Source organism: Podarcis pityusensis (assembly GCF_964106645.2).
Source record: "Podarcis pityusensis genome assembly, chromosome: 17".
NCBI classification, from domain to species: domain Eukaryota; kingdom Metazoa; phylum Chordata; class Lepidosauria; order Squamata; family Lacertidae; genus Podarcis; species Podarcis pityusensis.
The window spans coordinates 5,250,156-5,265,646 of record NC_138042.1 but is presented as its reverse complement, the minus strand read 5'-3'; the positions used below and the strand labels follow the sequence as shown (position 1 = coordinate 5,265,646).

At 49.9% G+C, this 15,491-nt stretch overlaps 1 protein-coding gene across 1 annotated transcript; it reads left to right on the top strand.

The window, feature by feature from the left end:
* The first annotated feature begins 7,386 nt into the window (after positions 1-7,386).
* PIM2 (Pim-2 proto-oncogene, serine/threonine kinase) lies at positions 7,387-15,221 on the top strand. The gene is made up of 6 exons (XM_080987292.1): positions 7,387-7,598; positions 11,582-11,688; positions 12,275-12,325; positions 12,437-12,809; positions 13,546-13,722; positions 14,586-15,221. Exons 1-6 carry the CDS (start codon positions 7,559-7,561, stop codon positions 14,750-14,752), a joined length of 915 nt encoding a protein of 304 aa, XP_080843418.1. The 5' UTR covers positions 7,387-7,558; the 3' UTR covers positions 14,753-15,221.
* The last annotated feature ends 270 nt before the right edge of the window (positions 15,222-15,491 follow it).

Below are 15,491 nucleotides of genomic sequence, written 5' to 3'. Positions count from 1 at the left end.
CCAGTGGAGACAATAGTGAGCTAGATGGACTTGGTGTAAGGCAGGGTCCCATGAGAGTAGGTTCCTACCCAAAGTTACTCTATGTTTACCAGATTTTTTCAATGAATCCAGGGACAATTTTTTATTTTTGAAGCTGAGTAGCAACAGGGAGTCAGTAGTGGGGATGATGAGGCAAAATACCCTGGGCCCAAACGAACATGCATACAGTGGTACCTCTGGTTACGTACTTAATTCGTTCCAGAGGTCCATACTTAACCTGAAACTGTTCTTAACCTGAAGCACCACTTTAGCTAATGGGGCCTTCCGCTGCTGCTGCGCCGCCGGAGCATGATTTCTGTTCTCATCCTGAAGCAAAGTTCTTAACCTGAAGCACTATTTCTGGCTTAGTGGAGTGTGTAACCTGAAGTGTATGTAACTTGAAGCGTATGTAACCCAAGGTACCACTGTACTGTATAAACGTGCAAAGCCCTTCTTTTGCACCCTGTGAAACATAAATGCGCAGAGTTTTTTAAAAAATGGGCAACAGCCCACCGCCCACCCGTGACTCCCGAGCCTTCCCCGATCTCCTGCCCACTTCCCTCTTTGTTTTGACAGATCGGGGGAGGCTCGGGAGTCACGGGTGGGTGGCCGTTGTCCAGGAGGGGCACAAGGCACATGGTTTCTCTGCCAGGCAAGGTGCAAAGCCCTTCTTCCCCGCCCTGTGAAACATAAATGCGCAGAGTTTTTTAAAAACTGGGCAACGCCTGCCCACAACTCCCGAGCCTCACCCAATCAGTCAAATCAAAGGGGAAAGGGGGCAGGAGATCTGTACCGCCGGACATCCCCGGTTCCCCTTCAGCAGTGGCGATGGCAGCGGCAGTCGGCAGCCCCAAGCCAGCCTGGTAGCGCAGTTGGCTCTGGCCAGCTTCAGGAGCTGCTCACTGCTGTGGTGCCCGTTTTTCCTCTCTGCAAGTCCCCATGTGATGGGTTGCGCACAAGACACATCATATGGGGACTTCCGGAGAGGAAATATGGTGGGCGCCATGGCAGCGAGCAGCTCCTGAAGCCAGCCAGAGCCAACTGCGCTTCCAGGCTGCTGAGGCTGCCGCTGCCACGTTTCCCGGGGACATATTTGCAAATTTGGGGACAGATTTGCAAATCTGGGGACTGTCCCTGGAAACCAGGGACGTCTGGTTACTCTCAATGCACTTGGTTGGATCCCGGCTAACAGCATGACCCTTCTGTGCATATCTATGGGACTTACTTCCAGAAAACTGGGTATACGATTGTCTGGAAAATTACAGGCTGGTTAGCTTAACATCTGTCCCGGGAAAACTGGTGGAAAATGTTTTTTACAGATAAAATGAGCATATAGAAGCAGAAGCCTTGCTAAACAACCAGCATGGCTTCTGCAAGGATAAGTTCTGTCTCACTAACCTATTAGTTATTTGAGAGTGTCAGAGGTAATCCAGTTAACACAGTGTATCTGGACTTTCAAGAAGCTTTCAATGAAGTACCTCACCCAAAACTTCAGAGTAAACTCAGCTGTCAAGGAATCCTCTTGTGGCGAGATCCTCTTGTGGGTCAGAAAATGGTTAAGTAACAGGAAGCAGAGTAGAAATAAAGGGACCACTCTCCTGGAGGAGGGGTGTAGAAAGTGGAGCCCCACAAGGGTCAGTATATGGGGACCTGTGCTTTTCAATCTGTTCATAAACGAACTAGGTTTAGGGGTAAGCAGAGAGGTGGCCAAGTTTTCTGCTGATACTAAACCGTTCGGGATAAATTACCGTATTTTTTGCTCTATAGGACGCACTTTTTCCCCTCCAAAAATGAAGGGGAAATGTGTGTGCATCCTATGGAGCTTTCACTGAAGCCTGGAGAGCGAGAGGGGTCGGTGCGCACCGACCCCTCTCGCACCCCGGGCTTCAGGCAGATATCCGCAAGCCTGGGGAGCCTGGCAGGAGTTCCCGCCGGGCTCCCAAGGCTTGTGGATAGCAGCCTCCAAACCTGACCTGGTTTGGAGGCTGGTGGTGGGGAAAGCTGCACTTCTCCCCACCGCCAGCCCCACATGCTTGGGGGACAGCAGGGAGGCGGAGCGCCACCTTCCCGCTGTTCCCCGACCTGGTTTGGAGGCTGGAGGTGGGGAGAAGCGCTGCTTTCCCCACTGCCAGCCCCACAAGCTTGGGGGACAGCAGGGAGGCGGAGCGCCGCCTTCCCGCTGTTCTCCAACCTGGTCTTTGGGGCTGGCAGTGGGGGAAAGCAGCGCTCCCCCCCCCCGCCAGCCCCAAAGAGCAGGTTGAAAGGAACTCAAAGCCTCCGGAGCCCAGCGGGAACTCCCGCTGGGCTCCGGAGGCTTCGGGTGAACGCACATTGAACGCACAGAACGCACCTTGACTTAGAGGGGGAGAACAAGAAAAAAATTGTTTTTCCTGTTCTCCCCCTCCTATGGTCCGGTGCGTCCAATAGAGCGAAAAATACGGTAAACAAAAAGAGATTGTGACAAGTTGCAAAGGAACCTTTCCAAACTGCGCGAACGAGCCATAAAATGGCAAATGCAATTCAGTGCAAAGTAGTGGGTGGGTGTTGGGGCAAAAATTATTAATTTCATGTATACGCTCATGGGATTTGAACTTGGTGACTGACCAGAAACGAGACCTTGAACTCGATGAAGATGTCAACCCAGTGTGCAGCAGCTCTGAAAAAGACAAATTCATGCTAGGAAGAATTAGGAAGTGAATTGAAAAGAAAGCTGCTGATGTCACAGTGCTGTTATACAACTCTTCATTTGGAACTATATGTACAGCTCTGGTTGCCTCACATCAAACAGGATATTGTGCAGTTGGAAAAGGTCCAGAAAATGGCAACCAAAAGGGGTTTGTGTGACATTTCTATGAGGAAATGTTGCAGCATTTGGGACTTGTTAGTTTAAAAAAAAAAAAGGTGAGTAGGAGAGGACATGCTAGAAGTGTGTAAAAGTATGTATAGCATACAGAAAGTGGATAAAGTTTTTCTCCCTCATTGCCCTAGAACTCGTGGACATCAATTGAAGCTAAATGTTGGAAGATTCAGGACAGAGAAAACTAAGTCCTTCTTCACACAGTGCATAGTGAAAACTGAAAACAGGATGTTGAACTAGGTGGGCTTCTGGCCTGATCCTACAGGCCGCCTCTTATGTTTTTAATGAACATGACTTGGGTTCATTGATCTCAATGGGTCTACTCTAAGTGGAATTAGCATTGGGTACAACCCTGAAACCTTAAAGAATTGTCTCTGTAGCAGAAGTGTGAATATGAACAACATTATTAAAAGACGCTCCTCAGATTTCCTTCAAAAGTCCAAACAAGCAGAAAACTGACAGAAAGCAGAAGACAGGCAGCGTCCTTGGTCAATGGGGACATTGGGAGAATATGAATACTTCAGAAATGTTTGCACTGATGGAATGATCAGAAGAGGGAGATGAGCTCCTCAAATTCTCTTCTAGCATCCCTTATTGTTTGCTTGGATTTCGATGAGAGTACTCTGAGTAGGACTAGCATTAGATACAGCCCTAAGCCTCCCACACCCTTTTCTTTAGATATTAAGGCTGTAATCCTGACTCAGTTTACCTGGTAGTACAGCCCAGTGAATTCAATGGGACTTACTTCTGAGTAGATAGGGTTGGGATTGCACTTTTATGCACTTACATACCCTTTAGAAAGCCCCATTGAACACAGTGAGACTGGTTTGGGTAAACGTGTAGGCTTGCATTGCACATTTTGAACTGTTAAATCTGGTCTACTGTAGGACAGCTAGCGGGGACCTTCAAATTCAAACCCCATCCACCCAGGCCAGCTTAACCTGGAACCAGTGATGATGGGACTTGTAGCCCAACAACATCAGACAGGCAACAGATTCTCCTTTACTAGAACCATTTTGGTTTTGTTATATTTTTAACCAAAGCATCAACAGCCCTTTTGCTCCTGAATCATCTTGACAACCCGAGGCAGCTGTGAACTTTGTTATTCATTTGTCCTCCAAACACCAAACATCACTCTGCTGCTTCTGTCCCATCCTGTTCTCTTTATCCAAATATTACATATTTCTGGATGTGTCAAGCTGAACGTTAATAATAATAATAATAATAATAATAATAATAATAATAATAAATTAACAATCAGATCTAACTTGAGATTAAACACACTATTAAATTGGAGTTGGAGTTTTAACAGAGAAACTGTTGTCCAGTTTCCCAGCACACCTTTCTTAAGAAATCAGCAGACACCAAACTTTTGCAGACAAAATTCTCATCTCCTACTGGATTGTGATGGATTTTGTCTTCTGTTGTATTTGATGTGGTGCAAAACACCTGCAATCTGCCTTTGCTCTTTAAGAGCTCAGTGGGAACAGACCAAAATCCTATCTAATCCTCTTTCCCAGTGTGCCCAAACAAATGCCCCAAGAAGCCCACAAGCAACATATGAGGACAACAGTCCTCTCCCATAGGGAAGAAGTTCCACTGATGTCCATGGAAGTCAATCCCAGGTAAACATGCATCAAGCTGTAGTGCAAAATGACAAAAGAGACGGGGGCAGTGCAGAGTATTTATGTATCCTAATTCAGGGGTAGCAAATATGGTGCACCCCAGATGTTGCTGGACTCCAACGCTGATCAGCCCCAGCCAGCCTGACCAATGGTGATGGATTATGGGAGTTGTAGTCTAGCAACATTTGGAGGCACCACACTGGCAACCATTGCCCCCTAATTCAGTCATACTTTTTTAAAGAGAGAGGAGAAAAAGATTATTTGTTTAAAATGGTTTAGGGTTGTATCCAGGGTTAGTCCTATTTAGAGTAAACCTATAGATTCATTATAGGTGTACTCGCGGGACGCAGGTGGTGGTGTGGTCTAAACCACAGAGCCTAGGGCTTACAGATCAGAAGGTCGGCAGGTTGAATCCCCGAGACGGGGTGAGCTCCCGTTGCTCGGTCCCTGCTCCTGCCAACCTAGCAGTTCAAAAGCATGTCAAAGTGCAAGTAGATAAATAGGTACCGCTCCGACGGGAAAGTCAACGGCGTTTCCATGTGCTGCTTTGGTTCACCAGAAGCAGCTTAGTCATGCTGGCCACATGACTCGGAAGCTGTAGGCCGGCTCCCTCGGCCAGTAAAGCAAGATGAGCGCCGCAACCCCAGAGTCGTCTGCGACTGGGCCTAATGGTCAGGGGTCCCTTTACCTTTATAGATTCATTGATTTCAGTAGATCTACTCCAACTTGGTTATAAATAGTCCTTTGCAGCCATTGACCTCAGACCCACTAAAACTGAGACCTTATGATCAACAAGGTCTAATTGACAAGTCAGCTATGCAGAAATTGTTCCCAAATCATCAGTGCAGCATGATTCTACGCAAGTTTACTTAGAAGCAAACCCCGCTACGTTCAATGTGAGGTTCAGTGTATTTAAATCTGCAGTCAACTCTTAGGTATATATATATTTAATTAAGTCCCAGTGGGGTTTACTTCCAAGTAGGAGCAGGTGGCGCTGTGGTCTGAACCACCAGGCCTCTTGGGCTTGCTGATCAGAAGGTTGGCGGTTCAAATCTGCACTACGGGGTGAGCTCCTGATGCTCTGTCCCAGCTCCTGCCAACCTAGCAGTTTGAAAGCACACCAGTGTAAGTAGATAAATAGGTACTGCTGCGGTGGGAAGAAGAAGAAGAATAAGAGTTTGGATTTGATATCCCGCTTTATCACTACCCTAAGGAGTCTCAAAGCGGCTAACAATCTCCTTTCCCTTCCTCCCCCACAACAAACACTCTGTGAGGTGAGTGGGGCTGAGAGACTTCAGAGAAGTGAGACTGGCCCAAGGTCACCCAGCAGCTGCATGTGGAGGAGCGGGGAATCGAACCCGGTTCACCAGATTACAAGTCCACTGCTCTGAACCACTACACCACATGGTGTTTCTGTGCGCTCTGGTTTCTGTCACGGTGTTCCGTTGCTCCAGAAGCAGTTTAGTCATGCTGGCCACATGACCCAGAAAGCTGTCTGTGGACAAACGCCGGCTCCCTCGGCCTGAAAGCAAGATGAGCATCGCACCCCATGGCTGCCTTTGACTGGACTTAACTGTCCAGGGGTCCTTTACCTTTACCTTAAGGTAAAGGTAAAGGTACCCCTGCCCGTACGGGCCAGTCTTGCCAGACTCTAGGGTTATGCGCTCATCTCACTCTATAGGCCAGGAGCCAGCGCTGTCCGCAGACACTTCCGGGTCACATGGCCAGCGTGACAAGCTGCATCTGGCGAGCCAGCACAGCACACGGAACGCCGTTTACCTTCCCGCTGGTAAGCGGTCCCTATTTATCTACTTGCACCCGGAGGTGCTTTCGAACTGCTAGGTTGGCAGGCGCTGGGACCGAACGACGGGAGCGCACCCCGCCGCGGGGATTCGAACCGCCGACCATACGATCGGCAAGTCCTAGGCGCTGAGGTTTTACCCACAGCGCCACCCATGTCCCATACCTTTACCTTACTTCCAAGTAAATTTTTAGTGCATTTCACATAGAATCACAGTTGGAAGGGACCTTGAGGGTCATCTAGTCCAACCCCCTGCAATGCAGGAATATGCAGCTCTCCCTTATAGGGATCGAACCTGCAACTTTGGTGTTGTCAGCACCAAGCTCTAACCAAGGACACAAAGCGTTATATCTGCAGAGCAGGAAATGAAAGAAAGGAGACGGATCTACTGGTAAACCTCTGGATAACCCAACAGTGGATCAGGAAGGATTTCTGACTCCCAGTTGTTTAAAATTAGGAAGAACAAAATAACTCCCCCGCCCCCACCCCCCAAAAATGAGCCAACCTGTTGTGGCCCTTTTGGTCTGCGAAAGGAAAGGAAACCCAATTCCTAGACTCCGCATATGCTCAGAGGCATCTTGCTTTTTAATCCCAACTGTGTCCCTTCGGCATCTGCTCTGGGTGGGAATCTTGGGGTTCCTATTAGAAGAAAGCAAAGCAGATTTTCCCCCAAGGCAGCACAATGCAAACTGCTTTGAGGGGTTTTTTGGGGGTTTTTAAAGCAATCAAGCAGGATATAAATTTTATGCAATAACTGAAAAAGCCTGAAGCCCTCCCGGACTCCCATTCCGTGAGCGCACAGGTGCTTTGGGTGGGAGCCAACCCACTTCGAGGCCAAGAGGAGGGTCAAGGCTGCCGGGCACACGCGCCTCCTTGGATCCTCGCCACGTCCAAGCGGCTGAAGTTGATCTTTCCCGGTCGCGCGTAGAAAGGAAAAGCCCAGCCCGGCTCCGCCCTCCGCTTCCCGCCCCTCCAGTTGCGTAGGCTCATTTGCATAGAGAACCAAAGGGAGACCTTCATTGGCCGCCGCGGCGAGAGATGCAAATAAGCCGAGCCGCCTGAAAGGCCGGGTGCGTAAAAGCGCAGAAAGGAGTTCTCGGCTGGTCGGCTTAGGAGTGAAACTGGCGAAGCGCGCTCAGCACTTGGAGCAGCTATGCAGCGCCGGGGCGCCCGCCTGAGCCGCGCTTGAGCCGCCTGCGCCTCTGCGGGCATCGGTCCGGGCTCGAGATCGCGGACGAGGCAGCCCTGCTGGGGACGATGGTCCCGGAGCGGAGCGAAGTCGCTTGGAGTTCCGCAGGTAAGGCGTGCGCGCCCGTCTCCCCCGCTGGCGAAGGTTTCCTCCAAGGCTCGCGCGCCTCTTCCAATGGGTCGGGTCTGGAGGCTCGGATTTGCTCAATGGGGACTAGCTGCTTGCCCCGCAGACCCGGCTTCCCTAGGGCGCACATACGAGGCACCGGCTTGTCGCGTTCAGAGACATACTATAATAATAATTTATTGCTTATACCCCGCCCAACTGGCTGGGTTTCCCCACACATGCTGTGTGTACACACACACATATATAACGTTGCCAAACCTATTGTAAATGGAGTACCCAGTACCTCTGCAAAGCAGTTGCCATAAATAAAGTACAGTAACTTTTATTTCAGTCCTGGGCTGTTGAAATGTAAATGTATCTGAACGCGGCAAGCATGTGCCTCGCGTGGGTGTACTAGTTGTGTGTTTGTTTGTTTGTTTATTTATTTATTCATTACACTGATATCCCGCCTTTCCTGCAAGCTGCTCAAAGCGGGGTACATATCTTCTCCTCTTGCTACCATAAGTGTCAACTCCCTGGGTGCCCGAGCATCCCCAAAATTCCACATGAAGGAGCTGGGCACCCACAAATTTCGGCGCCACGGTCGCGGGGCCAAGTTGGCGCTCCTGCTTGCTATCCCCGCAACAACTCTGTGAAGTACGTCCGTTACGCTGAGGCAGTGACCCAAGGTCACCCAGCGAGTTTGGTGTCTGGGGGTTTGAACCCCGGCCTCCCAGGGTAGCACTTTAACCGCTACACCACATTGTCTCTCATCTCCCTGTCCGTGTGTCCCCCAAAACTTAATGCGTGAAGAGTTCCTGCGCTTTTTCAACGCACGGGATCCTATCCAACTTTTCTTTCTTGCACCCTTCCCTTTCTAAAGTTTTGGGTGCTGGGACGCTTCCAGAGGCGCAGGAGCAGAGCCAGTGCAGTGGATGGTGATAATTGATAATAATCTCCCTGACCTCTCCATTCCCATCCTAAACTGGGTCGCCCGCAGTGGGTGTAAGGCGGGGGGAAAGGGGAAACTCTGCAAGATGCGCCTTCTCGCTCGTGGCTGCAGGATAGGGCGCATCTCTGTGCATTTTTCTCTTCTGTCCCTCTGCCCTGTTGGGTTCCTTTGCAGAAAGCTTCGGTAGTAGCGGAGACCTGCTTTCTCTGCTCAGATCGCCCTGTTTCTTCGTCCGTCTCCCTCTCACTTCCTCGCCAGTCACCCCTCCTTTCTTCATTCCTCTCGACGCCCTTTTCCGAGAGGGCTGCCGGTTCCTTGGAAAGGTGGGCGCCACCTCGGAAGCCCTTTCCCCCAGTTGCTGTCCACCGGACCTTGGGGTTAGGGGTGCGCCTAAGGCAACTCTGGGGTTTGGGCACTGGGGAAACAGGGGTGTGCCATGCCTTAAAACCTGGAATAGCTCGGTTGGGAGAACATGAGACTCTTAATGTTGTGAGTTCGAGCCCCGTGTTGGGCAAAATATTCCTGCACTTGCAGGGGGTTGGACTAGATGACCCCGCGAGGCCCCTTCCAATTTACAACATAATGATCTCTATAATAAATGGGAGTTCTGGGAGGGGAGAGATGAAGTGGATGTTCCACAGATGCGCCCCTTTTCTGCCTCCCTTCCTCCTTGGAAAAAGCCACCTTTTGCGCGATCCTTCTTTTGCACAATGGTTTTAGGCAGAGGGGTCTCCTATTCCCGGGGCGTCTGCTTACCTTGCGTGCCGCCTAACCCGGCGCACACAACACAAGGAAAGCGGGCAGGCGACGCAGAGGGAAGGTCGGAGAAGCAGCCTGGCTGCCGAAATGCCTGGAAGCGGCGAGGGCGACTCTCTGCTGCCCCCCACCGAATAAAGTGCGCGCGAGAAAGGGCGAGTCAGTTCGCAAACTCGTTAAGCATCTCTGCTCTCCCACGCCAGTGAGAAACTCCGCGGTATGCAGCCGTGGTTGGTTTGGATTCCTGTTAGATGAGATATGCGGTATCTTTGTCATGCTTGCTTTATTTACAAACACATGCAAGCGGAGCGTGAGTTCAGCAAAGAGGTCGCATTACTTACCTCCAGCTAGACGGAAACTCTCTTTTTCCAAATTGCCTACTGCTCTTTCTTTTCCCCTGGTTCAGACACGCCTCCCCCCCCCCTTCCATCCCCTGGAGGGATATCTCCTCCCCTGATTCAAAAACAGAGGATTTCCCAGAAACAACCTCCTAACCTTTACCTCCCACTGGTGAATCATCAGGCAAACATCCTGGATTCTCACCTTGCCCCATCTGCCTAACAAACGAACTCCTTTCTCATGCTATCTGTGGGATGGGCTTTTGCCTCAAGCGAAAGAAGCGCAGCTGAATGTGACCTAGTTTGAGTTGCTAATTCTTTGCTTCCTGAGGGACTCTTGTGCCTTTTAAGCCCTTTGTAATGGGAAGCCTCCTCCATCTCCTCTTGCATTCCAAGCGCTGCAAACTGCAGGCGGGAGCGCTGTTGTGCTCAGCTCCTCCTGCTTGCATGCTTCTGGCAAGCATCTGGATGGCCACCTTGACAGCAAGATGCTGGAGTTAATTTGCCACTGGCCTCATCCATTAGGCTCTTCTGGCAAACTGTTCCTATCATAGTTTTGCAGCAAGCAAAATGTGTCAGGGACAGCCTTCCTCCACTGCTGCATGCATCTCCTTCCTGGAGAAAACTTTGCCCATTGACTTCAGCTGTTCAAGGCAAGGAACCTCCATTCATAAAAAAAGAGTTGGCCACAACACACCCAACTGCAGCTCTCACTCTCTCTTTCCTCCCACTTATTGTTTGTATTAAAGCTGGGCTGAGAGGCAGTCAACCAGGAAGTCCAGTTTCACCAGCTGCCAGGCTGGGGAAGCCGGTCTCTGATGGGCAGGAGAGCAGCTGTCCTTCCTGTGAGTCACATGCAAGGCTCTGGGCTGCTTTGTCATTTACTGAGTTGTCCTGTGTTTAAAGCATGAGAAGTGAGGCTCTAAAGCACGCACCCCCAACTTTCGGCCCTCCAGATGTTTTGGACTAAAATTCCCATCATCCCTGACCAGTGGTCCTGTTAGCTAGGGATCATGGGAGTTGTAGGCAAAAACATCTGGAGGGCCGCAGGTTGGGGATGCCTGACCTAAAGCCTCAGAAAATTTGGCTACCGCCTGCCCATCTTCTTCGCTTCCTCCCTAACCCCTTCACTCCAGTGCCTTTAGGACCAAACGATCTGATGTTAAGGATGCCAAAATCCTTTCATGCAGTTAAATAAATGGCAGAGCTCTTCTTTAATTTCTGGAAACTGCAAGTGGGGAGAGTGCTCTTATGTTTTCTTCATAGCAGCTGTATAGCGGGCAGGAGATAGACAGGCAAGCCTTTCTCAGGCCCAGAGATGCAGAAATTAGGAAAGCTTCACTTCTTGCAAGACGGGGGCACCTGTGGCCCTGCAGGTGTTGCTGGACTACAGCTCTCATCAACTCCAACCAGTATAGCCAATGGCTGAGGATGATGGGAGCTGGAGTCCAGCAACACCTGCAGGGCCACAGGTTCCCCATCCCTGGTGGGGGTGCATCTTTCTCCTCTGCTTGGGAAGCTTGGAGGAGTCGCTCTGGATTTGGGAGCCATTTGCAGTGTTCTTGAACTCAAATTCTTCTTGAAGGCAGTGATGCAGTGCGGTCGTTTTAGCCCCTGGCCTCAGTGGATTGACAGGAGGGAGTCCTTCTCTAGAAGCTCATGTGGGCATTACTTTCCTCCCTCCAATATGGTAGTGTGGTAAGCAGACCCTGTTTCATTTGAGGGTCCTTCTGCTTAGTGGGGGCCCTGGTGTCTTCCCCAGAGTCCTGCCCTGGCAGTGCCACTGTAGGAGCCATCAGAACTGTTGCTGGATCTGGAACATTGGTTGGAACAAGAGTGAACAGAAGCCTAGCATGGTGCTCTCATGGTGAAACAGCTATAGCAACGTCCCAGTGTGAATCCAGTCCCACTAACTTTGTCGTCTGCTCTTTTCTCTCTAGGTAAAGACAAAGAATCCTTTGAAGCTCTGTATAAGCAAGGCAGCTTGCTGGGCAAAGGCGGCTTTGGGATGGTCTACGCTGGACACAGGATTGCTGATGGACTGCAGGTGAGACTTTGTGATGGGAGTGGCTGCTGGAGGGGCACTTCGCACGTGATGCAGCAGCAAGTGTGAGCTTGCAACCGTGTATGGCAGGGGTCAGCAACCTAAGGCCCATGGGCTATAAACGGCCCACGGGGGTCATTTAACCGGCCCCCAAACTGAGCCACCCGCTTGCCTGGCTAAACCAGCACAGCATGGCACAGGGACTTGCTTCCACAGTGCCAGAAATTGCATCTGCGCAGTCGCAGATGCCAGAAATCGTGGGTGCTCATGCTCAGGCCCACAGAGTAATCTCCACTGGAGTGAACCAGTCCAGGTGAGGTAAACCTTGCCGACTCCTAGTGTATGGGATATCCCCAAAACATGGAGGGGGGAGGAGGAAAGGGAATGTCATTCTGTTGGGCCAGCAGAAATGCCTGTGCTAAGACAATCTCCTTAGTGTTACGGGTTCGGGGAATGTTGCTAAAAGAGAAATTCTGCAGTCCTGATCTAGGGAAAGTCTGGCTATGATCCTGCTTCAGTCTCTGTGGGTGGAGGGGGTTTAAAAGTGGTGTGATTTAGGCTCTTATCTCTCTTGTGTTTTCTCCCATAGGTTGCAATCAAGCATGTTGCCAGGAATAAAGTTTCCCACTGGGCAGAGCTGGTGAGTTTGTTCGAAAAGCGTTCGCCTTCCATACTGAAGCAACATTCTGTTGACTCCTTAGTTACCCCTGAACTCCTTGTACTAAGTTTATTCTTTGTCTTCCTTTTGCAGCCTAACGGGGCGGTGGTGCCTCTGGAAGTGGCGCTGATGAAGCTCGTGTGCTCAGGATCTGGCCACCGGGGCGTGATTCGCCTCCTGGACTGGTATGAAGGCCCCGAAGGCTTTTTCCTCGTCCTGGAGAGGCCCGAGAACTGCCAGGATCTCTTTGACTATGTGACTGAGCAGGGCCCCCTCCCTGAGAAACTCTGCCGCCAGTTCTTCCGCCAGGTGGTGGAAGCCGCTCGCCACTGCCACGAAAAGGGGGTGGTGCATCGGGACATCAAGGACGAGAACATCCTGGTGGATTTGCGCACCGGCAACCTCAAGCTGATTGACTTTGGTTCTGGGGCTTTGCTGAGGGATTCTGCCTACACAGAGTTTGATGGTAAGTGTCAAGGTACTGCTGGAGCGTTTTCCCCCCTTTGTAGGGAAGTGAGACCTAAGGGCTCTGGCAGTGGAAAGCTGGGAGCTGCAACTGCTGAGAGCCTATATCAAAATTTACTTCTCAGCTCGACTTCCCAGGGTACTTTCATCCCCTTGGAGATGGTTAGGATCCTGGTCTCAGGGTCTCTAACTTCTGAGCTTGCTTTGAGGTGTGGCCTATGTTTATTTATTCGTTATGAATTATTTGAAGTCCCAGTAATTGGAGGTTTAAGAAACCCACAAAGCCAGCTCCTGCGCAAAGATCTGCTCAGGGGGCCTTCTGTAAGGGTCCATCTTACAGCCCACTTTGTCTAAAGCAGGGACTTCTCAATCATGGCACTGTTTTTATGGCTTAGAAATGCCAGTCTTGCTAAATCTGGTGAGTTTCAGGAAACCGACAAAGGCTGTCTTGTTCAGCCAAAGCTCACTAGGCAAAATTACTGCCAAGATTGTCTTTCAGAATCTGGTTCTGATTATTTGTTACTAGATCGCTTGTTGTTCTATCAGCATTGCTGGGTTTATTTTATTTTTTAACACACTCTTTCTAATTTTTTTCTGCTTTAATTTCTATAGAAGTGGTCTTTAATTTGTTTTAAATGCAATACTTAGAGGAGTTTTTTGTTTGTTTGTTTTTAAAAATTGAATGTATCTTAGGCTTGGGACGATTGGTAACCCATTGGCTTCTCTCACCATCTCAGGTACCCGTGTGTACAGCCCACCGGAGTGGGTGGAATCCCAGCAGTACCATGCCCTGCCAGCCACGGTCTGGTCATTGGGGATCCTCCTCTATGACATGGTGTGCGGCGATATCCCCTTTGAACGGGACGAGGAGATTCTGGCTGCAACCGTGGAGTTCCGCACCCCTGTCTCTGCTGGTGAGTGTGTCTGCAAACTGAGGAGGTCTAGTTATAAACCCAACAATGAGTTGAATTTGAAATGGTTCTTACATTTCCCCTACTCATGCTGATCCGGCCTCTCGACCGCAGGGCCATTTACCCTTTGAGAAGGACCTGGGTGGCTCTTGATATGATTTTCTTGTAAGCCACCTAGGAAGAAAAAAAAATCCTAAACGGTTCAAGATTCCCCATCTCTCCTTCATTTTTAGCTCGTGCCTAAAAGTTCGTTTTTACTTTGTGCCTAAAAGTTCATAGGGGCGCGGGTGGCACTGTGGGTTAAACCACAGAGCCCAGGACTTGCCAATCAGAAGGTCGGCGGTTCGAATCCGCGCAACGGGGTGAGCGCCCGTTGCTCAGTCCCTGCTCCTGCCAACCTAGCAGTTTGAAAGTGCAAGTAGATAAATCAAAGTGCAAGTAGATAAATAGGTACTGCTCCAGCGGGAAGGTAAACGGCATTTCCGTGTGCTGGCCACATGACCCAGAAGCTGTATGCCGGCTCCCTCAGCCAATAATGCGAGATGAGCTCCATAACCCCAGAGTCGGCCACGACTGGACCTAATCGTCAGGGGTCCCTATACCTTTTAAAAGTTCATACCCCATTCCTACCTATCCACAGTCTTAAGGACTAGTGACTTTGTTGTGTGTGTGTGTGTGTACCTTTTAAACAAGGAATTTCATTCTCAGCTTCTCAAATTGGTAAATCCTTCATTTAGGATTGAATCCCTGCAATCTCAAATTCAGATTACAGTGTGCAAAGGCCTAACTGGCACAGGGTGGCGGAATGCCTTTGCAAGCCAAGGCTCCTGTATATCCTTGTAATGTTGGCTCTTCTACTTTCCCAGACTGCCAAGATCTAATCCGATGGTGCTTATCTCTGGAACCTTCTGAACGGCCAACGCTGGAACAAGTGCTGTTGCACTCCTGGCTAAAGCCTGACCCTCTACTTCAGCCTGAAGAACTGCAGAGCCTAGCAAGCCCTTGGGCCACCGTTTGCAACAGCAGCGGCTGAGAGACTTAAAACCTCTTCTCTTCTCTTCTCTCCTCCCCCTCTGCGATGGGGAGGTGGTGCTAATTTGCTACCGCTGAACCTCAGGCAGCCAGGCTTGGTCACTGGCTGAGAAAGAGTTAACCTGGTTCTACAGGTGTGTGTGTGTGTGCTTGTTTAAAGAGTTTCCCTCTTGTCTAGAGCCACAACTGGGTAGAGAATTCAGATGTCGGAGTGCAAAGTCCTCTCAGCTGCCCAAAGGATGTTTGAATTCTGGGCCTGCCCAGCAATCAGACGTAATTGTACGTGTAAATACTTGTGTATTGCAATTTTTCAGCCTTTCGGAAGAAAAGGATTCTGGGGTAGGTTTTTGCTGCCCTTTTGTGCGTGTGCATGTGTGCTAATTTTTAAAAAGGAAATGTTTGCAGATAAATTTCACTCAATGAAATCTGAATGGAAATCTATTTAATAAAATTTATTTTGTGAAAGTGAATCCTTGCTCATTTCAGGTGAAGGGCTGTTTTGTCTGACTGCATTTACATATGGGAGGCTTGCAACATCTGTAATGTGGAAGTCAAACCATACATTAGATTTCTCTCCCTAAAGTCTATCCTACATTTCTCAGATGTCACAAATGCAAAACAAAGGCTTGGATGTGCCTGTCCCAATTCCAACAGGGTTGGACCATGACTCCCAAACAGCGCACTGTCCCCATAACTGCATTAGTCACTTTGAGGTATCATAATTGTTCTGGAGACAAAAC